The 27861-nt window shown below is 42.8% G+C and overlaps 1 protein-coding gene across 1 annotated transcript in view; it reads left to right on the forward strand.

Moving 5' to 3' along the window:
• Positions 1-426: 426 nt before the first annotated feature.
• ALMS1 (ALMS1 centrosome and basal body associated protein) overlaps positions 427-27861 on the forward strand; it is a 160388-nt gene continuing 132953 nt past the window's right edge. The window contains exons 1-2 of the mRNA XM_055121512.1: positions 427-848; positions 22146-22259. Coding sequence (XP_054977487.1) covers positions 498-848; positions 22146-22259 — 465 coding nt within the window. The 5' untranslated portion in view covers positions 427-497. The remainder of the gene's footprint in view (positions 849-22145; positions 22260-27861) is intronic.

Below are 27861 nucleotides of genomic sequence, written 5' to 3' on the forward strand. Positions count from 1 at the left end.
GCCGGAAAGCGGACTACCAATCTGGCAAAAAAAAAAAAAATCAAAAATCGTCATTTGCGGAGTTGATGATCAAGGCTTTGTTTCCTGAGGTCGGACCCTCCCTTCGCTGCGAGGCCGTTTTGGCCTAATCCCGCCGAGGACACACTCTGCCCTCCCCGGAGAGAGGCACAGTGTGGGTTTATTGTGAGCTTACAGCACTGTGAGCAAGAGCCCCGCCGGTGACGGGGATGGATGGATGGAGGCGATGGCATCGCCCGTCATTAACCGGGCCCCCCCTTCCCGCCCGCGGGGCGTCCCTAGCAACGCGCGCGCGCCCGCGCGGCCCCGCCCAGCCCCGCCCAGCCCCGCCCCTCCCCTGCGCGCGGCGCGGCGCGCCAGACGGCAGCCGTCTCTCTGCGCCTGCGCGCGGCCGCTAACTCCCGACTACTCGGACTCCCTCCTCCTCCTCCCCCCCACCCCTCTCCCTCCTCCGGGCCCGCCGGGAGCGAGACGCCAACATGGAGCCGGAGGACCTGCCCTGGCCCGGCGAGCTGGAGGAGGAAGAGCCGGAGGCGGAGGAGGGGGAGGACGCGGACGAGGGCGAGGAGGCGGCGGCGACGGAGGAGAGCTTGGAGGACGAGGTGGTGGTGGTGCAGGAGGTGGAGGATGAGAAGGGGACGGACTCGGACTGCGACTACCGGTGCGTGCCCCGGGGGTGTCGCGACGAGTGTCAGGAGCGCGAGTGTACGGACGACGAGGACGACGAGGGCGCCAGGGCCTGGCTGCAGGCCTGCCCCGACCGGGTCCTGCCCGCGCGGTCCATCCCGCAGCCTCGCCCCCCGCACGCCAAGCCGGGCCCGCCTCACCAGGTGAGCGCGGCGGGGAGAGAGGGGGTCGGGGGCGGCCTGCTGGGGTGGGGTGGGGTGGGGGGCTCGGCCCGGAGCTCCGCGGGCTCCCGAGGGGCCCGGGCCGCCTTCCCTTTGGTGCGGCGCTCGCCGAGGGCGATGCTCTGAGGCGCGGGTCTCCCAGGTGTGCTGTGGAGAAGCGCTCCCGCGAGGAGGGGGAGGAGGGGGGAGGGGGGAGGGGAAGAGGGGGAGGGTGCCAGCCCCGGGCGGGCGGGGAGAGCGGTTACTCCGCCGCGCGGGTTGTGAGGGCGGGTGGGCGGCGCCGGGGCGGCAGGTGCTCGAACCCCCCGGGGAGGTGGCGGGGGCGGGGGGGGTCCCCGCCTCGCGCGCGGCGCGGCTCCTCCTGCAGCGCCCGGCCGTGGGGAGCCGGGGAAAGGGGAGCTTCCTTCAGCCGCGCGGGAAACGGCCGACCCAGGCGGCCCGGACAACTCGAAAGCAGCCGGCGAATAGCACCAGGGAGAAAAAAGAGCCGATTTATTTTTGGGGGGGCTGGGGGGGGCAGAATTGCATTTAATTGTATTACTACACCGGGAGGCAGAGGAGGTTTGCCGTACAATTGAGCTATCGAGACCTCCTTAATGCGTTTGCAGGTCTGTGCAGGAGACCACGTGAGCACAAACAAAACAAAACAAAACAAAACGCCAGAGTCTGGGGCATTAAGCAAACCGTGTCCCGGGAGACATTAAAGTAAAACAATAGAAAAGAGAGCGTTAAAGGGGGCCTGAGGTCATGGCCTTCTTTGTCTTGCACGCTGCCGATTCGGGGTTCGATCCTTGTCATCCCCACCTGGTTCCCTCCTTTCTCCCCCATCTCCAGTACCGCCAGGAGGAACTCCTGAGCACTGGCAGGTGTGGCCCAAAACCAAAAAATTCATTCAGCTGGCAGCGCTTAGTTGAACTGGAGTCAAGGCTGCAGCTGCATACGAGGCAAACTGCTGTAACCATTAGTATTCTCCTGGCGTTTTTCCTTTCGCGGGCTTGGGGTGGGGGCCTCCCAGGTGTTTCGCAGGAGGCTCAGCTATTTTCTGTCGACCAGGCTGGTGGTTCAGTGCTAGGGCCCAAGTACGTGATGCTGCGTGGACCAGGGCCACCCTGGTGGTACTCTAGGACTGAACTCCCTGAGGTTTGGAGGACCATGTGGTGCTGGGACTTGATTCCTGGTCAGATGCATGCAAGGCAACGTTCCCTAAACACTGTACTACCTCCTGGCCCCGTACTCTAATTTTTTCAGGTATAAGATTGGTTGTTGACTTGTGATCTTGCTTCTCTTTTAATATACAAACTTAAAGCTATAAACTTTCTCTATGTTTTGATATGTTTTTATTTTATTTATTTATTTATTTTTTGCTTTTTGGTTCACACCCGGTGATGCACAGGGGTTACTTCTGGCTCATGCACTCAGGAATTACTCCTGGTGGTGCTTGGGGGACCATATGGGATACTGGGAATCGAGCCCGGGTTGGCCGCATGCAAGGCAAATGCCTTAGCTGCTGTGCGATCACTCTAGCCCCTTGGTTTTGTTTTTGAGCCATATCTGGTGGTGCTCAGGGCTTACTTCTGGATATATGCTCAGGGACCATTCCTGGCAAACCTGTAGGACCATATAGGGTACAGGTGATTGAACCTGGGTCAGCTATATTTAAGGCAAGCACCCTGCCCCTCATATGCTTCAGCCCTTTTCTTTTTCTTTTTTTTTTAATAGTTTTTTAAATTTTCTTTGTGACTTTATGTTTTGTGCATTAATTTCCTAAGAATGTTATTTAATTTCCACATATTTTTGAAATTTGCACTTTTTCTTGTGTTGTTGATTTTTCATTTCATTGCATTGTGATTAGGAACAATAGATAATTTTATCCTTCCCAGATTTAAGATAATTTTGTGGTCTTAAGTTCTGTTCTACTGTTGGCGTATATAGGTTATGTCCAGTTTGCCTATACTTGTTTAAGCAAATTAGACATTTCTCTGTTATTTTTCTGTTTGGTGATCCTATTTATAATTGAAAGGGGTGTGGAAGTCTCTTACTATTATTTTGCTGCAGTGTATTTCTCGCTTCAGTTTGTTCAAAGTTTGCCTCATTAATTTGGGAGCTTTGAGGTTTGGTGCATATTTACCTGTCACTGTCATCCTGTTGCTCATCATTTTGTTCGAGTGGGCACCAGTAACGTCTCTCATTGTGAGACTTATTGTTACTGTTTTTGGCATATCCAATACGCCACGGGTAGCTTGCCAGGCTCTGCCGTGCTGGCGCGATACTCTTGGTAGCTTGCCAGGCTCTTCGAAAAGGGCAGAGGAATCAAACACAGGTCGGCCGAGTGAAAGGCGAATGCCCTACTGCTGTGCTATTGCTCCAGCCCACATATTTACCTAAATTGTTAAATTGTCTTGCTAAATGCACTTTTAGCCTTATGTCATTACTTGATATGCTATTTCAACAATTTTATTTTGAATCTACTTTGATAAAAGTATAACTTTTATGGTTTCAATTTGCATGAAATGTCTTTTTTATCCTTTATTTTGATTTGTTTTTGGGCCACACCTGGCAGTGCTTAGGGATTACTTCTGGCTCTGCACTCAGGAATCACTCTTGGCGGTGCTTGGGGGACCATATGAACTGTCAGGCATCTAATCCAGGTTGGCCTCGTGCAAATCAAACACCCTACCTTCTATACTATCACTCCAGTCCATCATCTTTACTTTCATCATGCATATTTCTTAGATCTAAAATGTTTCTCTTGTAGATAGCATATAGTTTGAAATGTGCTTAATTTTTTTTTTTTTGAGTGGGAGATTCCAGTCAACGCAGGGTGCTTCTCTAGGTGCAGTGCTCAGGAGCTCCTGCATGCAAAATATATACTTTAGTCCATTAAGCTAGCTTCCTCACCCATGAATGCTAAATTTTAATATTAGAGGTTGACTCAAGACCAGGAAAGGAATATGGCTCACTGGTTGAGTATATGTCTTATGTGAGAATCCCTAAAACCACTTCCACAAATAAGTTAAATTAAAATTGACTTAGAGAAGGATTCTAAAACTGTGAATTTATTTCAAAAGAAGACTTTTAGTTTCAGAGCTAGGAGTTGCTGTTGATGTCTATTATTATTATTATTTTATTTTATTTTTTTTTGCTTTTTGGGTCACACCCAGGGATGCTCAGGGGTCACTCCTGGCTCTGCACTCAGGAATTACCCCTGGCCGTGCTCAGGGGACCATATGGGATGCTGGGAATCGAACCTGGGTCGGCTGCGTGCAAGGCAAACGCCCTACCCGCTGTGCTATCACTCCAGCCCATTATTATTATTATTTATTATTATTTTTAAATACCTGCTATGCTCTAGGACTATTCCACTCAGTGCTTGGGAGTCTCTTGGCAGTGCTTGGGGGACCATATGTTATGACAAGGATTGAATCCAAGCTCCTGTATGCAGCCCATTAAACGATCTCTCTACCCCCTTGCTTAGTATCATTGATAGCAACACAATAATATCAGGAGACTTTAGCACTGCTCAAAAGATTAAGTAAAACTCGGTAAGGAAATACTGGCTTTGAAGGATGAAATGGAGGGCTTTGCATCCCCCTCTCTGTCATCTCGTCCTGTCCTCCAGAATGACAGGAAGAATATCTGAGCATCATGTAATTTGTTGAATGGATCTATTGTGCATCTGTGAAAGTGGCTGCATGCTTCAGGAGCTGTGTGGGCCCTAAATATGGCACAGGTTGGTGGTAGAGGCTGTTGAGACCCACCTGGCAGTGAGGGGCTCTTAAAGGTTTCTATGAGGTAAACATTATTCTGATACCAAAAACAGACAGAGACAGCATGCAAAAAAGACAGTTATAAGACTGATATTTGATATTCCTGCTTAACATAGATGTAAAGATTTCAAGAAAATACTAGCAATTTGAAACCAATAACACATCAAAAAGTTCACGTACCATCACCAAGTGGGATTCATCCTGGGAAGGCAAGGATAATTTAACATATTTAAGTCAATCAAGGTGATACATCATATCAATATAAGGAAAAAAATCAAGTGATCTTATCAATAAATGCAGAAAAAGCATTTGACAAGATCCAACACTTATGATAAAAACTTGCAATAAAATGGGAGTTGAAGGAACTTTCTTCAACACAGTCAAAACCACTTACCACAAGCCTTCAACAAGTATTATACTCAGTGGTAGAAAACCGAAAGCCATCCAAGATCAGGAATAAGACATGATTGCCCACTCCATTCTGTGCAAAATAGTATTGGAGTTCTTGCCACAACAGTTAGGTTAAAAAAAAGATATTAAGGACATCCAAATAGGAAAAGAAGTCAAGCTCATTATTTATGGATGATACGATACTAAGAAAACTCTAAAGACTGCAAAAAACAGTAGACTTGTATAGTAAAGTAGAGGGCTATAAAATCAACATGCAAAAGCCCATGACTTTTCTCTTTATATGTATACATGTCTATATACATATTTTTATATGTGATAAAATAGAATGATACATTTATGTATGTATAAATGAAGTAATGAAAAAGAAGAGAGGGAAAGAAAATCACATTCACAATTGTGTCTCAGAAAATCAAGTACCTCTGCACCTCAAAAGATACAGTGACCAAAGTATAAAGAGAGCCTACAGAATGAGAAAGGATATTTACCCAATACCCATCCGATAAGGGGTTGATATCAAGGGTATACAAGGTACTGGTTGAACTCCACAAGAAGAAAACTGCCGACCTGATCAAAAAATGGAGTCATGAAATGAACAGAAACTTTCCCAAAGAAGAAATCCGAATGGCTGAGAGGCACATGAGAAAATGCTCGACATCACTAATCATCAGGGAGATGCAGATCAAAACAGCAATGAGATACCATCTCACACCACACAGACTGGCCCACATTCAAAAAAACAAAAGCAACCGGTGTTGGCGTGGATGTGGGGAGAAAGGGACTCTTCTTCACTGCTACTGGGAATGCTGACTTGTTCAACCCTTCTGGAAAACAACATGGACGCTTCTCAAAAACTTAGAAATTGAGCTCCCATTTGACCCAGCAATATCACTCCTGGGAATGTCCCGGAGAGGCAAAAAGGTATAATAGAAATGACATTTGTATTTCTTTTTTTTAATTTTTTTAAAATTTTATTAAATCACCGTGTGGAAGAAGGTGCTTACAATGCTTTCCGGCTTAGGTCTCAGTTATACAATGCTGAAACAACCATCCCTTCACCAGTGCCCATATACCACCACCCAAAAAAAAAAAAACAACCCACACAGTACACCTCCCATCCTACCCCCCAACCCCCTACCTTGTAACTGATAAGTTTCATTTTACATTCTGTTTACTTTGGTTACATTCAATATTTCAACACAAACCTCACTATTGTTGTTAGGAGTACCCCACTAGATTCAGACCTACTGTGAAGACAAATAAGGTCTGCTGCGGCCGCGCGGTTTTGAATTTCTGTACTTTGACACAAAGTCCAGGAAGATTTCTTCCAGATATTGGATCATTGCAGGCTTGAAAACCCAATCTGTGGTCGTCTTAATATGGCGGCCACCGCGCCCTTCATCCCCGGAGACAAAGAGGCGAGAGAGAGAAATACCTTTCCCCTCCTGGGCGGGCACGGGGCCGAGGCTTAGTTCTCAGGCTGGAGACATTCTGCGAGGAGTTGCCCACGCCGAAAGAGGTTTTGCTGGGTCTGGATTCACGCTTGTGCAGCTGCGGAGAGGACATTTGTATTTCTATGTTCATTGCAGCACTATTTACAATAGCCACAATCTGGAAAAAAACAGAGACCCCAAAAACAGATGACTGGTTAAAGAAACTTTGGTACATCTACACAGTGGAATACTATGCAGCTATTAGAAAAGATGAAGTCATGAAATTTGCATATAAGTGGATCAACATGGAAAGTATCATGTTGAGTGAAATGAGTCAGAAAGAAGGAGACAGACATAGAAAGATTGCACTCATGTGGAATATAAAGTAGCAGAGAGGTATGAGCTAGCAATGATGCAACTTCTGGCAGAAATTTCCCTGGACTTAGTTACTAAAATACTAAAATATAGAAATCCAAAACCTCGCGGCTGCTATTGTGGCTACACAACCTCATATCTCTTCATTCTCAGCAATGAAAAACAAATTATCAAATGCTTCCTTTCCAGCAGGTCCGACTTTGGGCCGGGGGGCGGATCTCCAAACAATAGTGAGTTTTTTTGTTGAAATATTGAATGTAATCAAAGTAAAGAGAAAGTAAAGTGAAATTTATCAGCTACACAGGCGGGGTGGGGGAGTGGGGGGGAGGTTTACTGTGGTTCTTGGTGGTGGAATATGTGTACTAGTGAAGGGATGGGTGTTCAAGCATTGTGTAACTGAGATTTAAGTTTGAAAGCTTTGTAACTTTCCACATGGTGATTGAATAAAAAAAAAAAAAATCAAGTACCTAGGAATCAGGTTAACAAAACAGGTGAAAGATCTATGCAAAAAACCTACAAAACACTACCAAAAGGAATAAAAGAGGATATGGGGAAATGGAAAACATGTCCTCCTGCACATGGATTTGAGGGGCTAAATATTGTTAAAATGGCAGCACTCCGTAAAGCATTGCACAGAGTCAGTGACACCCCCAGAGGATACCCATGACTTACTTCAAGGAAATAGATCAGACATTTCTGAAATTCATAGAGAACGATACATGTGAATAGTCAAAGCTATCCTCAGGAAAAGGAAGGTGGAAGGCATCACTTTCCCCAACATCAAACTGTTCTACAAGTTGGTATTAAAATAGCATGGTACTGAAACAAAGATAGACCCTCTGGGGGTATAATTAAAAATCGAGAGACTTTAGTTATATGGTAGTTGATCTTCAATAAAGGAGGCAAAAAAAATAGTGGATCAAGAAAAGCCTCTTTAACGAGTGGTGTTGGAAAAATGGTTGGTCACATGCAAAAAAGTGAACTCATACCCTTGTTGAATGCCATACAGAAAAGTCAAATAAAAATGGATTAAATACCTTGATACTAGACCTATATTCATGTTACATAGAAGAAAACATAGGCAGAAATCTCCATGATATTGAAGTTAGAGGTATTTTTTAAAAAATTGAATCAGAGTGCAAATACAGTTACAGAGTCGTTCGTGATTGGGTTACAGTCATATAATGACATAGACACATTTTTAATGATTACAATGCCTTTTATCAAACAAGTGGAAGCAAAAATAAACATGTCAGAGTATATTAAATTCCTGAACGGCCATGATCCTAGAGGCACACAAACCAATCTCAGAACCCAAGTGGCTTTTGGCAGAAATGCATCTGGACTGAGCATTAAACTACAGCACCATGCCACCCAGGGTGGAGAAAGGTGTTTGTCCCTTTCGCCCTTTCCCCCCGGCAGCGCGGTGACCAACACCTTTTCAGAGCTTATTGGCCAGCCAGGTATGAGACTACAGTGATGAGGTATGCAGGGCCTCATGGGATGGGGCGTGGAATCTGCCCCTCTCCCCCACCACCCCCACAAGACCCTGAGTTGCCGCCCACAAACAGTTCCTCTGGCTCCTGAATGGGGATGATCCCAGAGGTACACAAACCAATCTTGGAACCCAGTGGCTTTTGGCAGAAATCCCTCCAGACTTATTACTAAAATATCAGAAATCCAAAATTGCGCAGCTGGCCGTGCAACATCATATACTGTTCATAACCAGCAATAGAAAACAAATTATCTAATGATGCCTTTTTGGCAGATCTGATCATTGGGGAAAATTGTAAATATTAATGGTGGGTCTTTTGTCGAAATATTGAATGTGATCAAAGTGGAGAGAGAGTAAAGTGGAAATCATCTGACATTGGGGGAGGGGTGGGATGGGGGGTACACTGAGATTCTTGGTGGTGGAAAATGTGCACTGGTGAAGGAATAGGTGTTTGATCATTGTATGACCGAGACTTAAACTGGAAAGCTTAGTAACTGTTCTCACAGTGATTCAATAATGCACTGTAGCACTGTTGTCCTGTTATTAACCGATTTGCTCAAGTGGGCACCAGCAATGTCTCCATTGTGAGACTTGTTACTGTTTTTTGGCATATCAAATACGCCACGGGTAGCTTGCCAGGCTCTGTTGTGCAGGCGGGATACTCTCGGTAGAGGGATGGAGGAATCAAACCCGCGTTGGCCGTGTGTAAGGCAAACTCCCTACCTGCTGTGCTGTCGCTCCAGTCCCGATTCAATAATAATAATAATAATAATAACAATAATAATAATAAGTAATACAAATAATAAAAAGACTGTTAAATTAAGGTTCTCCTCAAAGGAAGTGATAACCAGAATACAAACACCCCAGACTTGGAGAAAATATTGTCTGCCAGTTATCTGATAAAGGCTTAACCCCTGTTGGGGAACAGTTTTCCCTCTAATGGTGCCTGGACACATTGCGTACCGGGTCCGGGCAGACATGGGGCGAAGGATAACGGGCACGCAGAGGAACACCCTTGGGGAGCAGCCGATGGCTGTTCACATTATTGCCAAATACACACATATTTTATAGAGGGTCTCGGCTTACAAGAACGTCCAATCACATGAAGTTCAGCATTATTGGCCTGTCACTGCTCCTTCTCTGCTATGCCCCCGTCCAATGCCAGTCAATGCTAGATGCTGTAGTTAGGATGACTTGCTAAGTATAAGTAACAGTTTCTGTGTCTAAGGCTCATATAACTAGGAGGTCGAGTGAGGCTCAAGGCCAGACACCTGGTGTTGGCTGACACCCTGTTCTTGTCAGTTTTGCCCGCATGCTCCCTCTTGCGAGACTTTGCTTCTGAGCTGCTTTGCAAGGTCAGGTCTTATCTGCACCAGTGTCTGTCACCCAGCTCCACAAACCCCAAGATACATGAATCACTGGTAGAACTTTACAAGAAAAAAACCATCCAACCCCATCAAAAAAATGGGAGAATGAATGAACAGGATCAGAAGACGTGAAAAAATGTTCTTCAGCACTAATCATCAGGGAAATGACAGTCCCAAACAACTATGCGTTACCACCTCACACCACAGAGACTGGCATACATCAAAAGTACAACTAGTGTTGTTATGGAGGGGTGGCAGGGGGCGGGCGAAGGGACTCTCATTCATTGCTGGTGGGAAGTTTGACTGGTCCAACCTGTTGTGAAAATAATATGGATATTGCTGAAAAAAACTAGGAATTGGGGCTGGAGCGATAGCACAGCGGTAGGGCATTTGTCTTGCATGTGGCCAACCCGGGTTCGATTCCCAGCATCTCGTATGGGCCCCCGAGCACTGCCAGGAGTGATTCCTGAGTGCAGAGCCAGGAGTAACCCCTGAGCATCCATTGGGTGTGACCCCCCCAAAAAAAACCCAAAACTGGGACTTGAACATTCATGTGACCAAGCATTTCCACTCAAGGACCCCAAAATACAATACAGAAAAGACATCTGCACTTTTTTTTTTCTTTTCAGGTCATACCCAGTGATGCACAGGGGTACTCCTGGCTCTGCACTCAGGAATTACTCCTGGCGGTGCTGGGGGACCATATGGGATGCTGGTAATCGAACCTGGGTAGGCTGTGTGCAAGGCAAATGCCCTACCTGCTGTGCTATCACTCCAGCCCGATCTGCACTCTTATGTTCATTTTAGCACTACCCATAATAGCCCAAATCTGGAAACTCAAGTGCTCAAGAGTTGATAGGACTGGATAAAGAAACGGTGGTACATATACACAGTGGGATAATACTCAGTGGTAAGAAAAAATTGAAGTCATGCAATTTGCTGCTACATGGATGGATCTAGAGAATATCGGGGTTAGTGAAGTTAGAGGAAGAGGGACAGTCACAATGATCTCTCTCACATGGTAGCACTGGAGCACTTTTGTCCCATTGTTCACCGATTTGCTCAAGTGGCACCAATAAGGTCTCCATTGTGAGACTTGTTACTGTTTTTGGCATAACGAATATGCCATGGGTAGCTTGTCAGCTCTGCCATGCGGTGGGATACTCTCAGTAGCTTGCCGGGCTCTCCGAATCGAACCCAGGTCGGCCGCATGCAAGGCAAATGCCCTACCCGCTGTGCTATGGCTCCAGCCCATGGTATATAAAGTGTACTATTGGAGTTGGGTTTGGGGAGTGGGGCAGATAGGTCAGGGAAGGGAACACAACAATATATAGTGAAGTGGTCACTCTAGAAGAGGACAGAAGTACTTAAGCAAGTAAAAAGTGCTTGCTATGGATGCTTGCTTGGGAGTGGGAGGGAACCTGGGGACATGGATGGAGGGAAGTAGACACTGGTGGAGGGACCGGTATTGTAACATTGTATGCCTGAAACTCAATCATGAATCACTTTGTAATTTTGTAAATCATAGTGAATCAATTAAAAAAAGTTTCCCCCTTCAGCTATGTATTTGGGTTGTACCATTAAGCAAAAGTAACTGGGAAGCTTGAACAAACTTCTGGGAATAAAGTAAAATTTAGTTACCATGATGAACTCGAAGAGATAATACAGGGGCTGGAGTGATAGCACAGCGGGTGGGGCACTTGCCTTGCATATAGTCGACCCGGGTTTGATTCCCAGCATCCCATATGGTCCCCCAAGCACCACCAGGAGTAATTCCTGAGTTCATGAACCAGGAGTAACCCCTGTGCAGTGCTGGGTGTGATCCAAAAAGAAAAAAAATAATATAGAGGTTTTTGGGGTAGTTAGGACCATATACACATTGTCAGAGATTACTGGGGCCCAAATTGGTTGTGCTGGGTCTCCCAGGGACATATTCAATAATATTTGGAAACATCAGAGCTAAATCTGATTGTTCTGTTGGACATACAGTGCCAGGGATGATAGGATTGTGCTCTAAGTTTAATCAATCTCCTAAGCCTAAACTGGATATTTTAAATAATTTTTAACTTTAAGAAAATTTTGGGCTTCCTTTGAACATATAAACATGAAGGCTTTCTTTTTTCTCACACATTTGCTTGTCAATGTACTAGTTTTTGAATATTGTGTCATTATTTTTCTACAAATATCCTAGTGAGTTGAGCTCTATTTTTGTAAGCTTTTATGAAATAGTGTTTTCAAAGGCAAGACTCCATGCTCTTTACCTAGCAATTGAACTTTGAATAGTCATTTTGAACATTGATTTTAGCATTTTCTTTATGGAAGGGCTAAAAGCATACCCAGCTGTGCTAAAACATTGGCTGTATTGCTACATATTTTAAGATTTCAGATTGTCATAATAAATTTTTAAAATGGTTTTCTCAGCTTTTTATTATTTACCTTTAAAAAATTGCCATTAAAACAAGGTGGGTGTGTCTTGTGTACTCTCTTTTGAGAAAAGTTTTTTAGAAGAGTTAATGTTTTGTTTTTAAGTTACTGAATGGATTTTAATTAATTAATTAATTAATTTAATAATGTAGGAGTACTGCTATTTGTTCAGCCATTGATTAAGCTGATTGAATAGGGCATGAATTCCACATTACTTTTTTAAAAAAATTTATTTTATTGTATCACTGTGAGATAGTTACAAAGCTTTGATGTTTGAGATTCAGCCATATAATGACAAAACACCCATCCCTCCACCAGTGCACATTTTCCACCACCAATGTCCCCAGTACCCCCACTCCCCCATCCCAGTCCTTACCCTGCCTCTATGGCAGACATTTTCCCTAATACTCTCTCTCTCTAATTTTGGGCATTATGTTTTGCTTGAATTTTCCCACCACAATTCAAGCCTACCTGCCAGGGACAAACAATAGATAACTTATTTTCGATTGCTCATTTTGAATATCATGAGAGCTCACATGACCATGATTGTAAATGTAAATTTCTAGATTGCAAATGGTTAGGTTCCAGAAACATCTCTTGTATGGCACTAATCCATTTTGGGGTTCAATTGGGAGTTTCTCGCCAGGGCTGTTGTTGCACTAAGATGGCACCCAGGTGCAAATTATAGGCATGGCATGCAGTCTGCTGGGTGGACAGGGATCCGGGGAGGGGAAGCCTGGGTCCTCTGCCGCCATGCTGCCTGGAGATTAGTCCTGGAACCCACATACCTGGGCCTTGCTTGTGGAAGTTGTTGGTCATCGGGATTCCATCTGGAGTAGTTGGGGAGACTGCACCTGATCCGTCTGGGGTACCCCAGTGAAATTGGCCTGGTATAAGGCCTGGAGAGATCTCTGGCCTGTGGTGTCTTCTATGGGATTCACTGCTGTGTCTTTGAGCCAGGGCTATTGGTGCACTAAGATGGCACCTGGAGGCAAATTGTCGGCATGACAGCCACTCTGCTGGCGCGGCAGGGTGCCGGGGAGGGACATCCGGGTCCTCTGTTGCCATGTGGCCTGGAGATTTAGTCCTGGAACCTGCATATCTAGGTCTTGCTTGTGGAAGCTTTTGGTCACCAGGATTCCATCTGGAGTAGGCGGGGAGACTGCACCTGCTCCATCTGGGGTGCTCTGGTAAAATTGGCTCAGTATGGGGCCCAGAGAGATCTCCGGCGCTGTGGTGTCTTCCGGGACTTGCTGCTCTGTCCCTGGGCCAACGCTATTGGTGCACTAAGATCCACATTACAAAATTTTCAGCAGATTATATCTTGGTGAGGACCATCCTGAGACGAGTCAGGCTGGGGGTATGGCGGCGATTTTAGATTGTGGAAGCAAGTGGCTGCCGGGGGGCTCTGCTTGGGCAGGCACAGGCCAACCTGCCTCCCTCCAGTTTGCCCCTGTCTGTCCAGCCATGCACGGGTTTGAGGTTAACTGCAGCTTTTGATCTCTTGAGATTTGTTTAGGGGTCTCTGAAGCAAGGCCGGCAGGAGAGCTTACAGGCTGGTGCTGGAGTTGGTTTGTGGGGGTGACTGCCAGTGCTTCCATATATACTGGGAAGTGGGGGGAGATAGCCCATCCCAGCTGTGAGAAAGCCTGGATATTTCAGTCACAAAACCTGCATATCAGAATTTTCAGCAGATTATATCTTGGTGAGGTCTGTCCTGGGATGGTGAAGTCAGGCTGGGGTTATGGCAGTGATTTTGGATTGTGGAAGCAAATGGCTGCTGGGAGCTCTGCTTGGGTGGGCCACCAGGCCAATCTGCTCCCCTCTGATTTACCCCATTCTGTTCAGCCATGTACATGTCTGAGCTTATCTGCAGCTTTTGATCTCGTTTGAGATTTATCTATTGTTCTCTGAAATAAGGCCAATAAATGAGCTTGTATAGCTGAGCCAGAGGTGGTTTGTGGGTGTGGTTCCCACATACCAAGCTTTTGGCTGTTTAATTTCTTGGTAAACATGGTCCCCAGTTGTTGGGGTCTGGGACAGTGGCAGTTTTGGTGTGTCAGGAAGCCTGAAGGCACCATCAGGATGCTGATGGACTTGCCCCGCAGGTATAGGTTAATCTGTTGGCGGCACCATACCCCCACAGAATGGATTTTAAATTATGCTTGCCTTCCTATGATCCAAAGCACATGTCTGTAAATGCTCTTAATCTTTGTTTTTTTTTTTATTTGGTTGGGGAGGCCATACTTGGCATTCTTCGGGGTTATTTCTGGCTTGCCCTCAGAAATTACTCCTGGTGATGCTTGGGAACCATATGGGATGCCGAGGATTGAACCCAGGTTGGCCATGTGAAGGCTTTACTATTTCTCTGACCCTGTAAAAAAATTTTTTTTATTAGTGTAATAACTGTTAATTCTGGAAAAATACCTGATGACTTCTTGAGGCTCTTTTATAATTTTTTTTTTTTTTTGCTTTTTGGGTCACACCCAGCGATGCTCAGGGGTTACTCCTGGCTTTGCACTCAGGAATTACTCCTGGTGGTGCTTGGGGGACCATATGGGATGCCGGGGATTGAACCCGGGTCGGCCACATGCAAGGCAAACGCCCTACCCGCTGTGCTATCGCTCAGGCCCAGCTCTTTTACAATTTGTGGTTATTACTTTTTTGTTACTTTTTTTTTTCTCCTTTTTGGGTCACACCCGGCGATGCACAGGGGTCACTTCTGGCTCATGCACTCAGAAATTACCCCTGGCGGTGCTCAGGGGACCATATGGGATGCTGGGAATCGAACCCGGGTCGGCCGCATGAGAGGCAAACGCTCTACCCACTGTGCTATTGCTCCAGCCCCTTTGTTACTTTTTTTTTTTTCTTATGACTCAAGGTGCCTGTTCTACTTTTATAAGCTTTTTTTTTTTTTTTTTTTTTTTTTGAGGAGGCACATACAGCAATGTCAGTACTTATTCCTGCTTCATGCTCAGGTATCACTCTTGGCAGGACTTGGGGACCGTATGGGGTGCTGAGGATTGAACCCTGCTGGTCCACTGTGTGCAAGGCAAGCACCTTACTCATTGTATTATCTCTCTGATCCTAAGACTGGACAACTTAAATTTTCACCTCTTTTCTTCCCTGGTAGACCACACCTTGCTGTGCTCAGGGCTTCTAGCTCAGAGCTCAGTCTCACTCCTGAAGGCTCAGGGAACCACGTGGTGTGCAAGGGGTCAAATATACAAGGCAAGCATGCCTTGCCTGCTGTACAAACTGTCCCCCATTATTTTGAACACCGTGCCTTTTATTTCTTTGAGATCTTAGATTTTATTTTTGCTTTAATTGGTCTTTTAAGCTCTCTTACTGTTTAAAAACAGCAGTTACAACTATTACACATAGGGGAGAGTATTTCCTTCAGTCCATTATATCACAAAATGAGCCTGATTTCCTATTAATAGTCTGTGCTATGAGATAAACTATTGAATAACTAGTGAATTTCTAGTGAATAACTAGTGAATAGTGAATTTCTTAGGTGTCTCAAACACTTAGATTTTAGTTTTAGTTTCAGTTTTGGGGCTCACCCAGTGGTGCGCAGGGGTCTTTTGCTTGTTTGTGTGTTGGCGGAGGGTGGATGGGGAAATAATCGTTTCAGTGGTTGAACCTGGGCTTCCTGTGTTCTAAAATTATGTGCTTAGTCTGCTGAGATATCTCTTGGTTCTTAGGCACTAAATTAAAACAAATAACTTGCTTGTTTAATTTTTGTTTTTCTCGTTAGTGGGTGATCTCTCCAGTGATGTTAGAGACCCCTAGGGCTGTACCCAGTGATTTTTTTTTTTAACCAGCATGTTATTGTTTTTTTTCTACACAATGAGTTTTATATCTTTCTGGAATCATTATACCTTTAAATTTACTCTTGGCTGTTACACTGAAATTTCCAATAAGCTGCTGAGTAAAAATGGTGATCAACATTCTTGTCTTACTCACATCTTTTTAAAAATTTAATTTCATTTTTATAAAGTTGTTTGCAATAATTTATTACATTCAACATTCCAAGACCAATTTCACCACCATTACACCTTCCCACCACCATTTTTTTGAATTTTCCTAACCACCACCCAAGCCTGCCCTTACAGAAGACCATAAATAATTTATTGTGTATTACTTGTTAGGAATAATTCACTAAAAATGATCAAAAAAAGGTGTCCTTAGAAGAAATTGTGTGAAAATCGTTGTATCTCACCTTGGAACCAGTAAGCACTTGTATAAGAGATTATGAATATGTTGTTACAGGTTGAGCCTTTATATGCTAATATTTTTTTAAATTGAGATTGGTTGCTTTCTGCTTCAAAAACCCATCCAATGTGGTGTACTACTCGATCAGTGGTATAGAGATGAGATGTTGCTTCAGGAATTCTAAAATTTTAAATGGGGTGATACAGCTGAAGTTAAATTTGTAACTGGATGGTGACTTTGGGGTCTGGAGGCATCTCTGTAGCTTTTTGATCTCTTCCATGATTTATTTGTGAGTCTCTGGATGCCAGTTATGAGCTTATATGGTGCCAGAGGAGTTTGTGGGCATGACTTGCCAAGCTCCCAGAAAAATGGGGGAATGGGGGAGGTCACTCATCCCTGACTCTGAGAGCCTGAAGATTTGGGTCATAAAACCCACATACCTGAGTTTTTCAGCAGGTTCATTCATGGATGAGACTTGTTCAAGCACTGTGGAGATTGGCTGTGACCATGGCAGCAATTGAGTTCTGGAGGTTTTTTTTTTTTTTTTTTTTTGGTTTTTGGGTCACACCCGGCGATGCACAGTGGTTACTCCTGGCTCTTTCACTCAGGAATTATCCCTGGCGGTGCTCAGGGTTCCATATGGGATGCTGGGATTAGAACCTGGGTCGGCCGCGTGCAAGGCAAACGCCCTACCCACTGTGCTATCGCTCCAGCCCCAAGTTCTGGAGGTTTTTGGCTGCTGGGGTTCTGTTTGGCAGATATGGCGGGGAGTCACCCACCTCGCTCCTGGGTGCCCTGGATGTGGGATATGGCCTGGTGCGGGGTCCAGAGGTACCTCTAGTAGCTTGTTCCAACCCAAGGTCAGCAAATGAGCTTATATTGTGCCAGATGCAGTTCATGGGCTTGACTGCCAGGCTCCCAGAACAACAAGGGGATGGGGGTTGGTTGCCCGTCAATACCTCTCTGAAAATCTTACCCAGTGAGTCTTAAAATGTCATGTGATTCTAGGAATTGAACCCAGGGCTTTGTGTGTGAGTGAAAGGCAGGTATACACTTAGCCATTTCTCCTTAGCTCTGGTTACTTCTAAAAATATATTTTTTTAATTTAGTCACCAGGAAATTACAAAGTTGTTCATGATTGGGTTTCCGGCATAGAATGTTTCAACACTGATCCCTTCACCAGTGTCTCACTTTCCTTCACCAGTGCTGCCTCTCCCCACTTTTGTCTCCTTCCCACCAGTCTGCCTCTATGAGAGGCACTTTTTAAAATTTTATATATATATAAAATAAAAAACATGTATATTATAAATATATATATTTTTTGCATTGTGGTTTATAGTACTGTTGCTGATAGTTTCATACATAACACTTTACCACCTCCTTCTCTTGGTTAAATGCTTCCCTCCACCATCATTGTTGGTCTCTCCCTGCCCTGTTCCTCCCCCTGCCAAGTGGCATGTTACCTAATACCAGTTTTCATGTTCTTTGTTCCCATCGTCTTTGAGCAGTCTGTGTTCCACCATTATCCTGCATTTGACAGAGATCATTTTTTTGTCAGTCTCTCTTCCCCTGTGACTTACTTCACTCTGCATGGTACTCTCCAAGTCCTTCCACAAAGCAGCGAATTGCATGACTTCATTTTATCCTGAAGGCCGAGTAATAGTCCATTGTGTGTATGTACTATAGCTTCTTGATCTAGTCATCAATTCTTGAGCTCTTGGATTGTTTCCATATTTTGGCTATTGTGGGTAGTGCTACAGTGAACATAGACGTGCAGATGTCTTTTCTGCATTGTGTTTTGGGGCCCTTTGGGGCTATTCCAAAGAGTAGAATTGCTGGGTCATATGAAAGCTCAGTTCTTTTTTAGGAATGTCCATATTGTTTTCCAGAAAGGCTGGACCAGTTGACATTCCCACCAGCAGTGAATGAGAGTCCCTCCTCCCCTTAGTTCTTAGGAACAGTCGTTATTCTTGTTTTTTTTTTTTTTTTTGATATTTGCAGTCTCTGGTGTGAGGTGATACCTTATTGTTGTTTCGATTTGCATCTTCCTGATTATTAGTGAGGCAGAGCAGTTTTTTATATGCCTTTTGGCCATTTGTATTTCTTATTTGAGAAAGTTTCTGTTATTCTCCCCATTTTGGGAATTATTTTTCTTATAAAGCTCTACCAGTGTCATATAGATCTTTGATATTAACCCCTTATCAGATGGGTGGTGGGCAAATAATTTCTTCCATTTCATGGACTATATTTGTATCCTGATCATCATTGCTTTTGAGGAGCTGAAGCTTTTTAATTTATTATTTTTTTAATTTTTTATTTTAAAAATATTTATTTATTTATTTTTTTAATTGAGTTACCGTGAGAACAGTTACAGGGCTCTTAGGATCGAGTCTCAGTCATACTGTGTTCAAACACCCATCCCTTCACCAGTGCACATGTTCCACCACCAATAACCCCAGCATACCCCTTCATCTGCTCCCCCTCTGCCTGTGTGGCAGATGATTATCACTTTACTCTTTCCTTTCTTTGATTACATTCAGTTTTCGACAGGAAACTCACTATCATTATTTGGTGTTTTACCCCCAACAGTCAGACCTGTCAGAATGACATCATTAGATTGTATGTTTTCTGTTGTTGGTAACAAAGAGCAAATGATGTTGCATGGTCGCAAAGCGGCCGCCCAGATTTGGAATTCTGGTATTAAGTCCTGAGGTATTTCTGCCAGCAGCCGCTGCATTCCGAGATTGGTTTCTGTGGTGCTGGGATCATGGCTGTTCAGGAGTGGAGGAGCTGTCCATGGGCGACCACTGGGGTCTCATTAGGGCAGGAGGCAGGGCTGGTTCTGCCTCCCCCATCGCAAGATTCCCCATGCATCCCATCGCATCACTGCAAACTCGTATTCTCTGTCCAATTGGTTCTGAACGGTGGCGTTCGCCATGCTGTCGCAGGGGAGAAAAGGCTGAGGGACAGAAACCCTTCTCCTCCCGGGGCTGCATGGGGCCGTAGCTTAGTTCAGAGTCCAGGAGTATATCTGGCAGCAGCTGCTGCATTCTGAGATTGGCTTCTGTGCCTCTGGGATAATGGATGCTCAGGAGTGGCGGAGCCATTCCTGAGCATATATTTTGTATATCAGGAAAGGTCGTGCGGCCATATAAGTGGCCGCATGGTTTGGAGATGTCCAGTCCCGCATACCGGAGCCGTGTTAGTAGAAGCTCAGTGTCGCCGGGGCTCCATCTGGAGAAGGCGTGCTGGCTGTACCTTCTCTGTCTGGCACCCTGGTGTTGTTGGCTTGGTCTGGGATCCGGAGCATTCTCTGGCCTGTGGTGCTGCCAGAATGGCCTGGATTTGAAGCTTCTTAATTTAATGTAGTCTAATGTCCCATCTTTGCTTTCAGTGATCAGTGGTGTTTCATCCTTGAAGAGTGTTGTGCCTATGCTTTCTTTCTATAACTTATGGACTCAGGTCTGTTATCAAGGTCTTTAATTTTGATTTGACTTTTGTGCATGGCATTGGAAAAAAGATCTAGGTTAATTTTTTTGTTTGTAGCTGACCAGTTTTCCTATCACCACTGTTGAAGAGACTTCTTGTTCCAGTGCATATTTTTTTCTTCTCTACTGTAGATTAACTTATAGCTGAGAGTCTGTCGCCATTGATCTGAGGGTTTGTCTTTATTCCAGTATACTTTTTTTTTTTTATTTTTGCTTATTGGGTCATACCCAGTGATGCACAGGGGTTACTCCTGGCTCTGCATTCAGGAATTACCCCTGGCGGTGCTCAGGGGACCATATGGGATGCTGAGAATCGAACCTGGGTTGGTCACGTGCAAGGCAAAGGCCTTACCTGCTGTGCTATCGCTCTAGCCCCTATACTGTTTTAATTACTGTCGTTTTGTCATACAGTTTGAAGTTGGGAAAAGGGATGCCTCCTATGTTCCTTTTCTCAAGGATTGCTTTAACTATTCTTGGGTGTTTATTGTTCCGTAAGAATTTTAGGAGTGTTTGATCTATTATTTTTGAAAAATGTCACGAGTATCCTTGTAGGACATTGAATCTTTACAGTGCTTTGGGAAATATTGACATTTTGATGATAGCCTCTCAGTTTATGAACATGGGATGTATTTCCATTTCTTCATGCCCTCTTTTATTTCTTGAAGTAGTGTCTTTCAGTGTTTTCTTTGTCTTTCATCTCTCTAACTGATTTCAAGGTATTCGATTTTCTGAATTATGAATGGGATTTTTAAAATTTATTATCTTTTTGGTTTTAGGGCCATATCTGGCTTACTCCTGGCTCTTCACTCAGGTATTACTTCCTCACAGGCTCCTAGGACCATATTAGGTGCCAGGGATTGAACGCAGGTTGGCTGCTTGTGAGGTCCTATCCTCTGTATTATCAGTCCAGTTCCTTGGATTGCTTTTAAAGTCTCTCTTCTGTTTCAATATTTGTGTACAGGAAAGCCGTGGACTTTTGTGTATTAATCTTGTAACTTGCCACTTTAATATACAAATCCATTACTTCTAGTAGCTTTTATTTCAAATCTTTAGAATTTTCTAAATATCATATCATATTTTCCAGAAACTATTTGCTCACCTTCTCCCATTTGACTCAGCAATACCACTGCTGGGAATATATCCCAGAGAAGCAAAAAAGTATAGTCGAAGTGACATCTGCACTTATATGTTCATTGCAGCACTGTTTACAATAGCCAGAATCTGGAAAAAACCCGAGTGCCCTAGAACAGATGACTGGTTGAAGAAACTTTGGTACATCTATACAATGGAATACTATGCAGCTGTTAGAAAAAAGGAGGTCATGAATTTTGCATATAAGTGGATCGGCATGGAAAGTATCATCTAAGTGAAATGAGTCAGAAAGAGAGAGACAGACATAGAAAGATTGCACTCATCTGTGGAATATAGAATAACAGAGTAGGAGACTAACACCCAAGACTAGTAGAAATAAGTACCAGGAGGCTGACTCCATGGCTTGGAGGCTGGCCTCACATTCTGGGGAGAGAGCAACTCAGAGAAAGGATCACCAAGTATAATGCGGTTGGAAGCCATGCGGGGGAAGGGTGATGCGGGCTGAATGTAGACTAGAGACTGAACACAGTGGCCACTCAACACCTTTATTGCGAACCACAACACCTAATTAGAGAGAGAGAACAAAAGGGAATACCCTGCCACAGTGGTGGGGTGGGGTGGGGGGAGATGGGATTGGGGAGGGTAGGAGGGATGCTGGGTTTACTGGTGGTGGAGAATGGGCACTGGTGAAGGGATGGGTTCTTGAACTTTGTATGAGGGAAATAAGAGCGCAAAGTTGAGTAAATCTGTAACTGTACCCTCACGGTGATTCACTAATTAAAAATAAATAAATAAAAAAATAATAGAAAAAAACCTATTTGCTCATCTTAAATACTTGTTTCAATATTGGTTATGTATGGGTTATTGGTAAGTATGATGAGTCTTAACTGCGTGATTTTAAAAACCTTTTATTTAAAGGAAGATTATAACTCAGGTAATGGTTGTGAAGTCAAAATGTTACTGTAAATGTCCATGTTTTATAAACTTAGAGATAAAAAATCTAAGTACTAGGTTTTGTTCATTATTGTTGTTGGCTTTTTTTTTAAAAAAAAAATAGAAAGGATAGAAAGGTTTATTGCAAAGTAAAAGTGAAAGGAAAAGAAACTCCCCAGCTAAGAAATAACCTAATATAGGCAGGGCTAAGTTATTGTTTATTATTATTTAATCATAGTGACTATAACTACTGTATTTAAATCTGCTTTAAATTTTCAGATGGTTCTTCATGTGAGGCAACAGTCAGTATGTCAAGATAAAAGTGGAAAACAAATTTCTGATAGTCACGTGTTTCCTTTGGGGAAAATTCAGCAGAGTTCTAAAGATGATAAGGTATGTCTTGTATAACTGGCAAATTGTTCTTTTGGTAAGTACTATGAAAAATTCCAGTATAATTGTGTAGAATGGAAATAGTTACTTTAACATTCCATTTTTTCTCATAAAGCGTTGGCAGCCTTAATTATATAGTAGTTTACTCTCCCCACCCTACCTACTGTACCCCCACCTCACTTTTTAATTTTTTTTTTTGGCTTTTTGGGTCACACCCGGTGTTGCACAGGGGATACTCTTGGCTCATGCACTCAGGAATTAGCTCTTGGTGGTGCTCAGGGGACCATATGGGATGCTTGGGAACCCGGGTTGGCCGCGTGCAAGTCAAATGCTCTACCCTCTTGCTATCATTCCAGCCCCTTACATTTTTTTTGAATCTTTCTTTATATGGGTTATCTATGTTGATATTTAGTTTTATGGAATTAAAAGATGTATCTTTTAAAGTAAACCACCTAGGGATCAGAGAGCTACTACAGGTGGGTAAGGTGCTTGCCTGATATGCAGCCAACCTGTGTTTGCTCCCAGAACACTCCCAGGAGTGATTCCCTGAGTACAGGCCCTGGAATATACCCTTAGCACAGCTTGGTATGGCCCCAAGACCAAAATAAATGAAAAACTATTATAATAGAGGTAATATGTATGTAATATAAAAATTATATATAAGATATATATAATTTTAGATTCTGGTTTGCAGCTGTTCATAATAGGATTTCATACGTACAGTGTTCCAGCACTACAGCCTCCCCCAGTGTCTCTCCCTTCAGCTTACCCTCCCTCCCCATCACCATCATGTTAACCTCTGTTCTGTAGACCGGTTCTCAGACTGTGTTGTCTTTGGCCGTTTGTTATTCTTATCATGTGTTTGTTTATATCCTTTAGTTTATGTTAAAAGGAAAAAGGACTTTCTCAAAACAAAATATAGTTGTTATGCTTTTAATAAAGACTTGATTCTTAATAAAACTGAGCTTTTAATAGAGGACTTGGCATATAAGACAATGTTCTCCAGAAAAAATGGAACCAGTAAGAGACAGTTATACATACACCTATATATAAAATATATATATTTAAAAATATATATATATGTGCGTACATGCAAAATACATTTATAATGTAAAAAATTGACTTGTGTAACTGTGGGGGCTGAAAATTCATGAAGTCTACGATCTGCAGACTCAGGAACTCTGATAATAGAGTTCGCATCTAAATCTGAAGCCCTACCTGAGGAGTAAAACTACAGAGGACGTTAAAGGCCTGTCTGAATGCCCAAGAACCACACTTTTAATATGAGACCAGTGGCAGCAGAGGACTGATAATCTCAGTTTGAAGACCATCTTGCAGAGACAGCCAATTCTCCCTTGCTCAGACTTTTGTTTTATTCAAGCCTCTAATGAATTGAGTAAATATTACCAATATTGGAAGGGCAGTTGCTTTACTCAGTCTAAGATTAAATATTTATCTTGTCCTGAAACACTTTCACAGACATACCTAGAATGTTTAAGCAATTATCTCTGAATTCTATGGCCCAGTTAAATTGGAACACAAATTAGTCATCACAGCTAGATTTTTGTAGCTGCTTCTGCAGTTAGTCTTTTGTAATGTATTGTTTTGGTTGAATATTGTGAAGAAAATATGGCTTTACATACTCATTATTAGAGAAGGAAGGCTTATTATAGGTGTCAATATACTTTCCACATTTACAAATCACTGATATACTATATAGTTATATATACTTAAGAGAAATAAAAAAATTGAGCAAATAGGGAAAAAAGCACTCATGTGTCAGTGGAGGAAAAATCAGTTTTATTCAAAATAGTTACATATTTAAGGTTGATTAAATTTAAGGTTATCTAATAAACTGGATATCATTTTTCTTCATTTCCCCCGAAACTGTAGTGATAACCTGTAGGTGCAAAATTGGATTTAGAAAATTTGCTATTAAGAGAAAATAGTTTTGAGAAATCCTGATTTATAAAAGTATAGTGCAGTAGCACAGTGGGTAGGGTATTTGCCTTGCACGAGGCCGACTCGGGTTCAATTCCTCTGTCCCTCTCGAAGAGCCTGGGAAGCTACCGAGAGTATCTTCGCCCACACGGCAGAGCCTGGCAAACTACCCATGGCGTATTCGATATGCCAGAAACAGTAACAGCAAGTCTCACAATGGAGATGTTACTGGTGCCTGCTTGAGCAAATCGATGAGCAATGGGATGACAGTGATACAGTGATCATGCTGAGAACTTTAAGTGGAAGATGTATTGTTATGAGTTGAATTTTGCCTGTCAGAATGTCTCAGACCTCAAGAGTGTGACCTTATTTGAAAATTCAGTAATTTCAGGTGTAATTATTTAAGGTGGGATTATACTAGAGAAGAGGGGACCCTAATTCATTATGACTGGTATTCTTATAAGAGGAAAGTGCCATGTGAAAAGATAACAGGAAGAGGTCTGCCTTGTGACAGTAGAGGGTGAGATTAGAATTGCACTGCTGGTTAATCAATAAGTGTCTGAGGCTACCAGGAGGAAGATGAGGGAAGGAAGGATCCTCCCAAAAGGGCTTTGCATAGAGCATGGTCTTGCCAAAACCTTGATACCAGACTTCTAGCCTCTAGAACTGTAAGATAATACATGTCTGTTAAGTCCTCCAGTGTTTTTGCCCTTTATGGCAGCCGAAGGAAATAAATAATGAGACAAATATCCTTAAATGGTTTAATGTTCTCTTAGGGCATACTTATGGTAGAGCAGAGTTTAAAAATAGATGTCATCCTTTGGCTTGCTTATGTGTTTTACATACAGGATGGATGAATTTTGTAGCTCTTTATTTCTATATGTTTGAATGGCCTACTTTAGTCAATAACTGGAATGTTATGCCACTTTTAATTTACTTAAATTTTGACTTAGCCAGGATGCTTAGGAGCTGGGGGCCACTTCTGGCAATTGGGCCTGACTTTTCAATGCTAGGGCCTGCTGATGTGGTGCTGCTTAGACCCAGTGGTGCTGGTGGCTACCAGGAAGTTGTACCATCACTGTGTGTTGCAGGGTGCCTTCTAGTTGATGCTCAGGAGACCTGGAAGCTCTTCCCAGTGATTCTTCACCAACTGGGCTGAGATACACCATTGCTCAGACCCTGCGGTGGTACTTGGGGTGGGGGTGGGTGGTCACATCTGACTGACAGGGAACCCAGTGATTCTGGAAATTGAGCCAGGACCTGGTGAATAAAAGAGAAGTTCCTTAACCCCTGTACTGCCTTTCTTGTCCTGTTCTATCAACTATTAATTGTTCTTTCTTTCCTTTTGGTTATTCTATGTAGTTGTCTGCATTGCGGTTATCCAAATTCACTCTGTTTACAGCCTTATACTGTCTTCTATTTTAGTTTCTTACACTTCAGCTTTTACTGGTTTATATCCAACACCTGAAACTCAGGTCAAACCATGAACAATTTTCTTACTATATCCCAATACTCTTCCCATGGCAATAGTGTATAACAGTGATTTTCAACTTTATGTCTGAAATTCATAAGTTAATACGACTGCAGTATACCAGTGGTTGTCAACATTTTTATTTGCACCAATCCGAGGACTAGTGGTTGAAAACAAGGTCAGGGCTGTTTTATCGCCAGAAACTAGAATATAGGTATCTCATTCTCCCCTCTAGCTACTATCTTTTTAATATCCTGTATCTGCTAGGTGAAAAATTTCAAGACCTACCCACACTTCCCATCTATGTTCTCATCTTTTGCTCCCACTTTTTACATAGAAAGGTTTATTGAGATGTGGTGTATATGAGTATGTGTGCCATGTGTTAAACTCAGGGCCTCACGTTCTTGTAAGTACCACTGGATATAGACCTTACTGCCCCTGCCACATTGGCTGGTGTATTACCAGCAGTGGATCTCTGGGTTCCCTTAGCACTATTTGGGGGAGGGGATGCTCCCACACTTTACCAACAAAAACAAAATGGTTTCTTGACATTATAAATTTACTGGTAAAATCATATTTAAATATGTATATATATATGTATATTTTTCTTATAGTTTGGGTTGTAAGGTTAGAATAGTATTTAAATGGATGGTATTGGGGTACAAAATTACAGCCAGCACACCATCACCATAAAAGTGCTCATGACCCTCACCTCATCCCTGTGTCACCTCTGGTCAGAACCCCCTTTCTCCTACCCATCCTGCCGTTATTTGTTGATTGACAGTTATGTTTTAACAGTGCATACTATTACCTTTTTAAGCCACCATCTTTGTATTCCAGATCCTCTACTTAATATATGTTACTTCCAGTCAACCTGTCCATTCAACTTACTCTTTCCCCGCTGACTTGACATTCTCTGCTCTATAATTCAGTGCCCATGGTTTGTTATCAATGGATATTGTCAATACCCTTGATTTGTTTCTTTCTATATAACACAAGTGAGATCATCCTGTATATATCCTTCTACATCTAGCTTACTTCAGCCAGCATGGTATCCTCCAGTCAGTAAATCAACCGAAGTTGACTTAAGACTTTTTTATTTCTTGTGACTGCAGTGTTCTATTGCTTTATATATGCCACAATGTTTTCATCCATCTGTTCTTTAACATTTGGGATACTTCCATATTCTGGCTATTGCACTAAGATCTGCATTAAACATAGATGTACATATATGTATGTGTGTATATGAATATATGTAATTTAAAAAAATTAATGTTTTGGGGATAGATACCTAAAAGTGGGATAGTTGGTCAAATGAACGCATCATTCTTTCTTGAGAAATTTTTATATTGTAGGTGTTGGTGGTTATTCCCACCAACTGTGAATGGAGGTTACTTTTTGTCCACTTTCACTAGCACTTGTTTCCAGTTTGCTTTGATAAATGCCATTCTTACTGGTGTGAGATTATGCCTCATTGTTATTGACCCACTTTGAATTAATTTTTGTGTAAGGTGTGAGATATGGATCTAGTTTAGTTCTTTCACAAATCATGATCCTGTTTTCCCAGCACTATTTGTTGAAGAAGTTTTTGTTGCTCTACTTCGTGTACTCTCCTACTTTGTTTTAAATTAACTTTCTGAATATCTTAAAATTTATCGCTGGATCCATTTTTTTGTAGTGTTCTGAGTCTTTGAATAATGCCATCAAGATTTTCATTAAGTTTGTAAATGCTTTGTATAGGATAGGAATTTTAACAGCATTAATTCTTCTAGTCATGGGGTTGAAGAAATAGTACAGTAAGGTGCTTGCCTTGCATATGGCTGACCTGAGTTTGATCCCTAGCACCCCATATTTTTCCCAGACCTCTGCTAGACATAATTTCTGAGCACAGAGCCAGGATTTAATCCTGAAGGATAGCTGTTTATGGTCAAAAAACAAAAAGGGAAAAAAACGCTTCAAAATTATGAAGATGAAATATTTTTCCATTTCAAAGTATCTATTTCTTTCATAAATGTTACAGGTTTCTCAATATAGGCCTTTTACCTCCTTTGTTAAGGTGATTCCTAGGTATTTAATATTTTGGGGTACTATTTTAAGTGGAGTAAACTTTTTATTTATTTATTTATTTATTTATTTATTTATTTTTTAAATTTATTTATTTTTAATTAGAGAATCACCGTGAGGGTACAGTTA

Source organism: Sorex araneus, chromosome X (genome assembly GCF_027595985.1).
Source record: "Sorex araneus isolate mSorAra2 chromosome X, mSorAra2.pri, whole genome shotgun sequence".
NCBI lineage: Eukaryota > Metazoa > Chordata > Mammalia > Eulipotyphla > Soricidae > Sorex > Sorex araneus.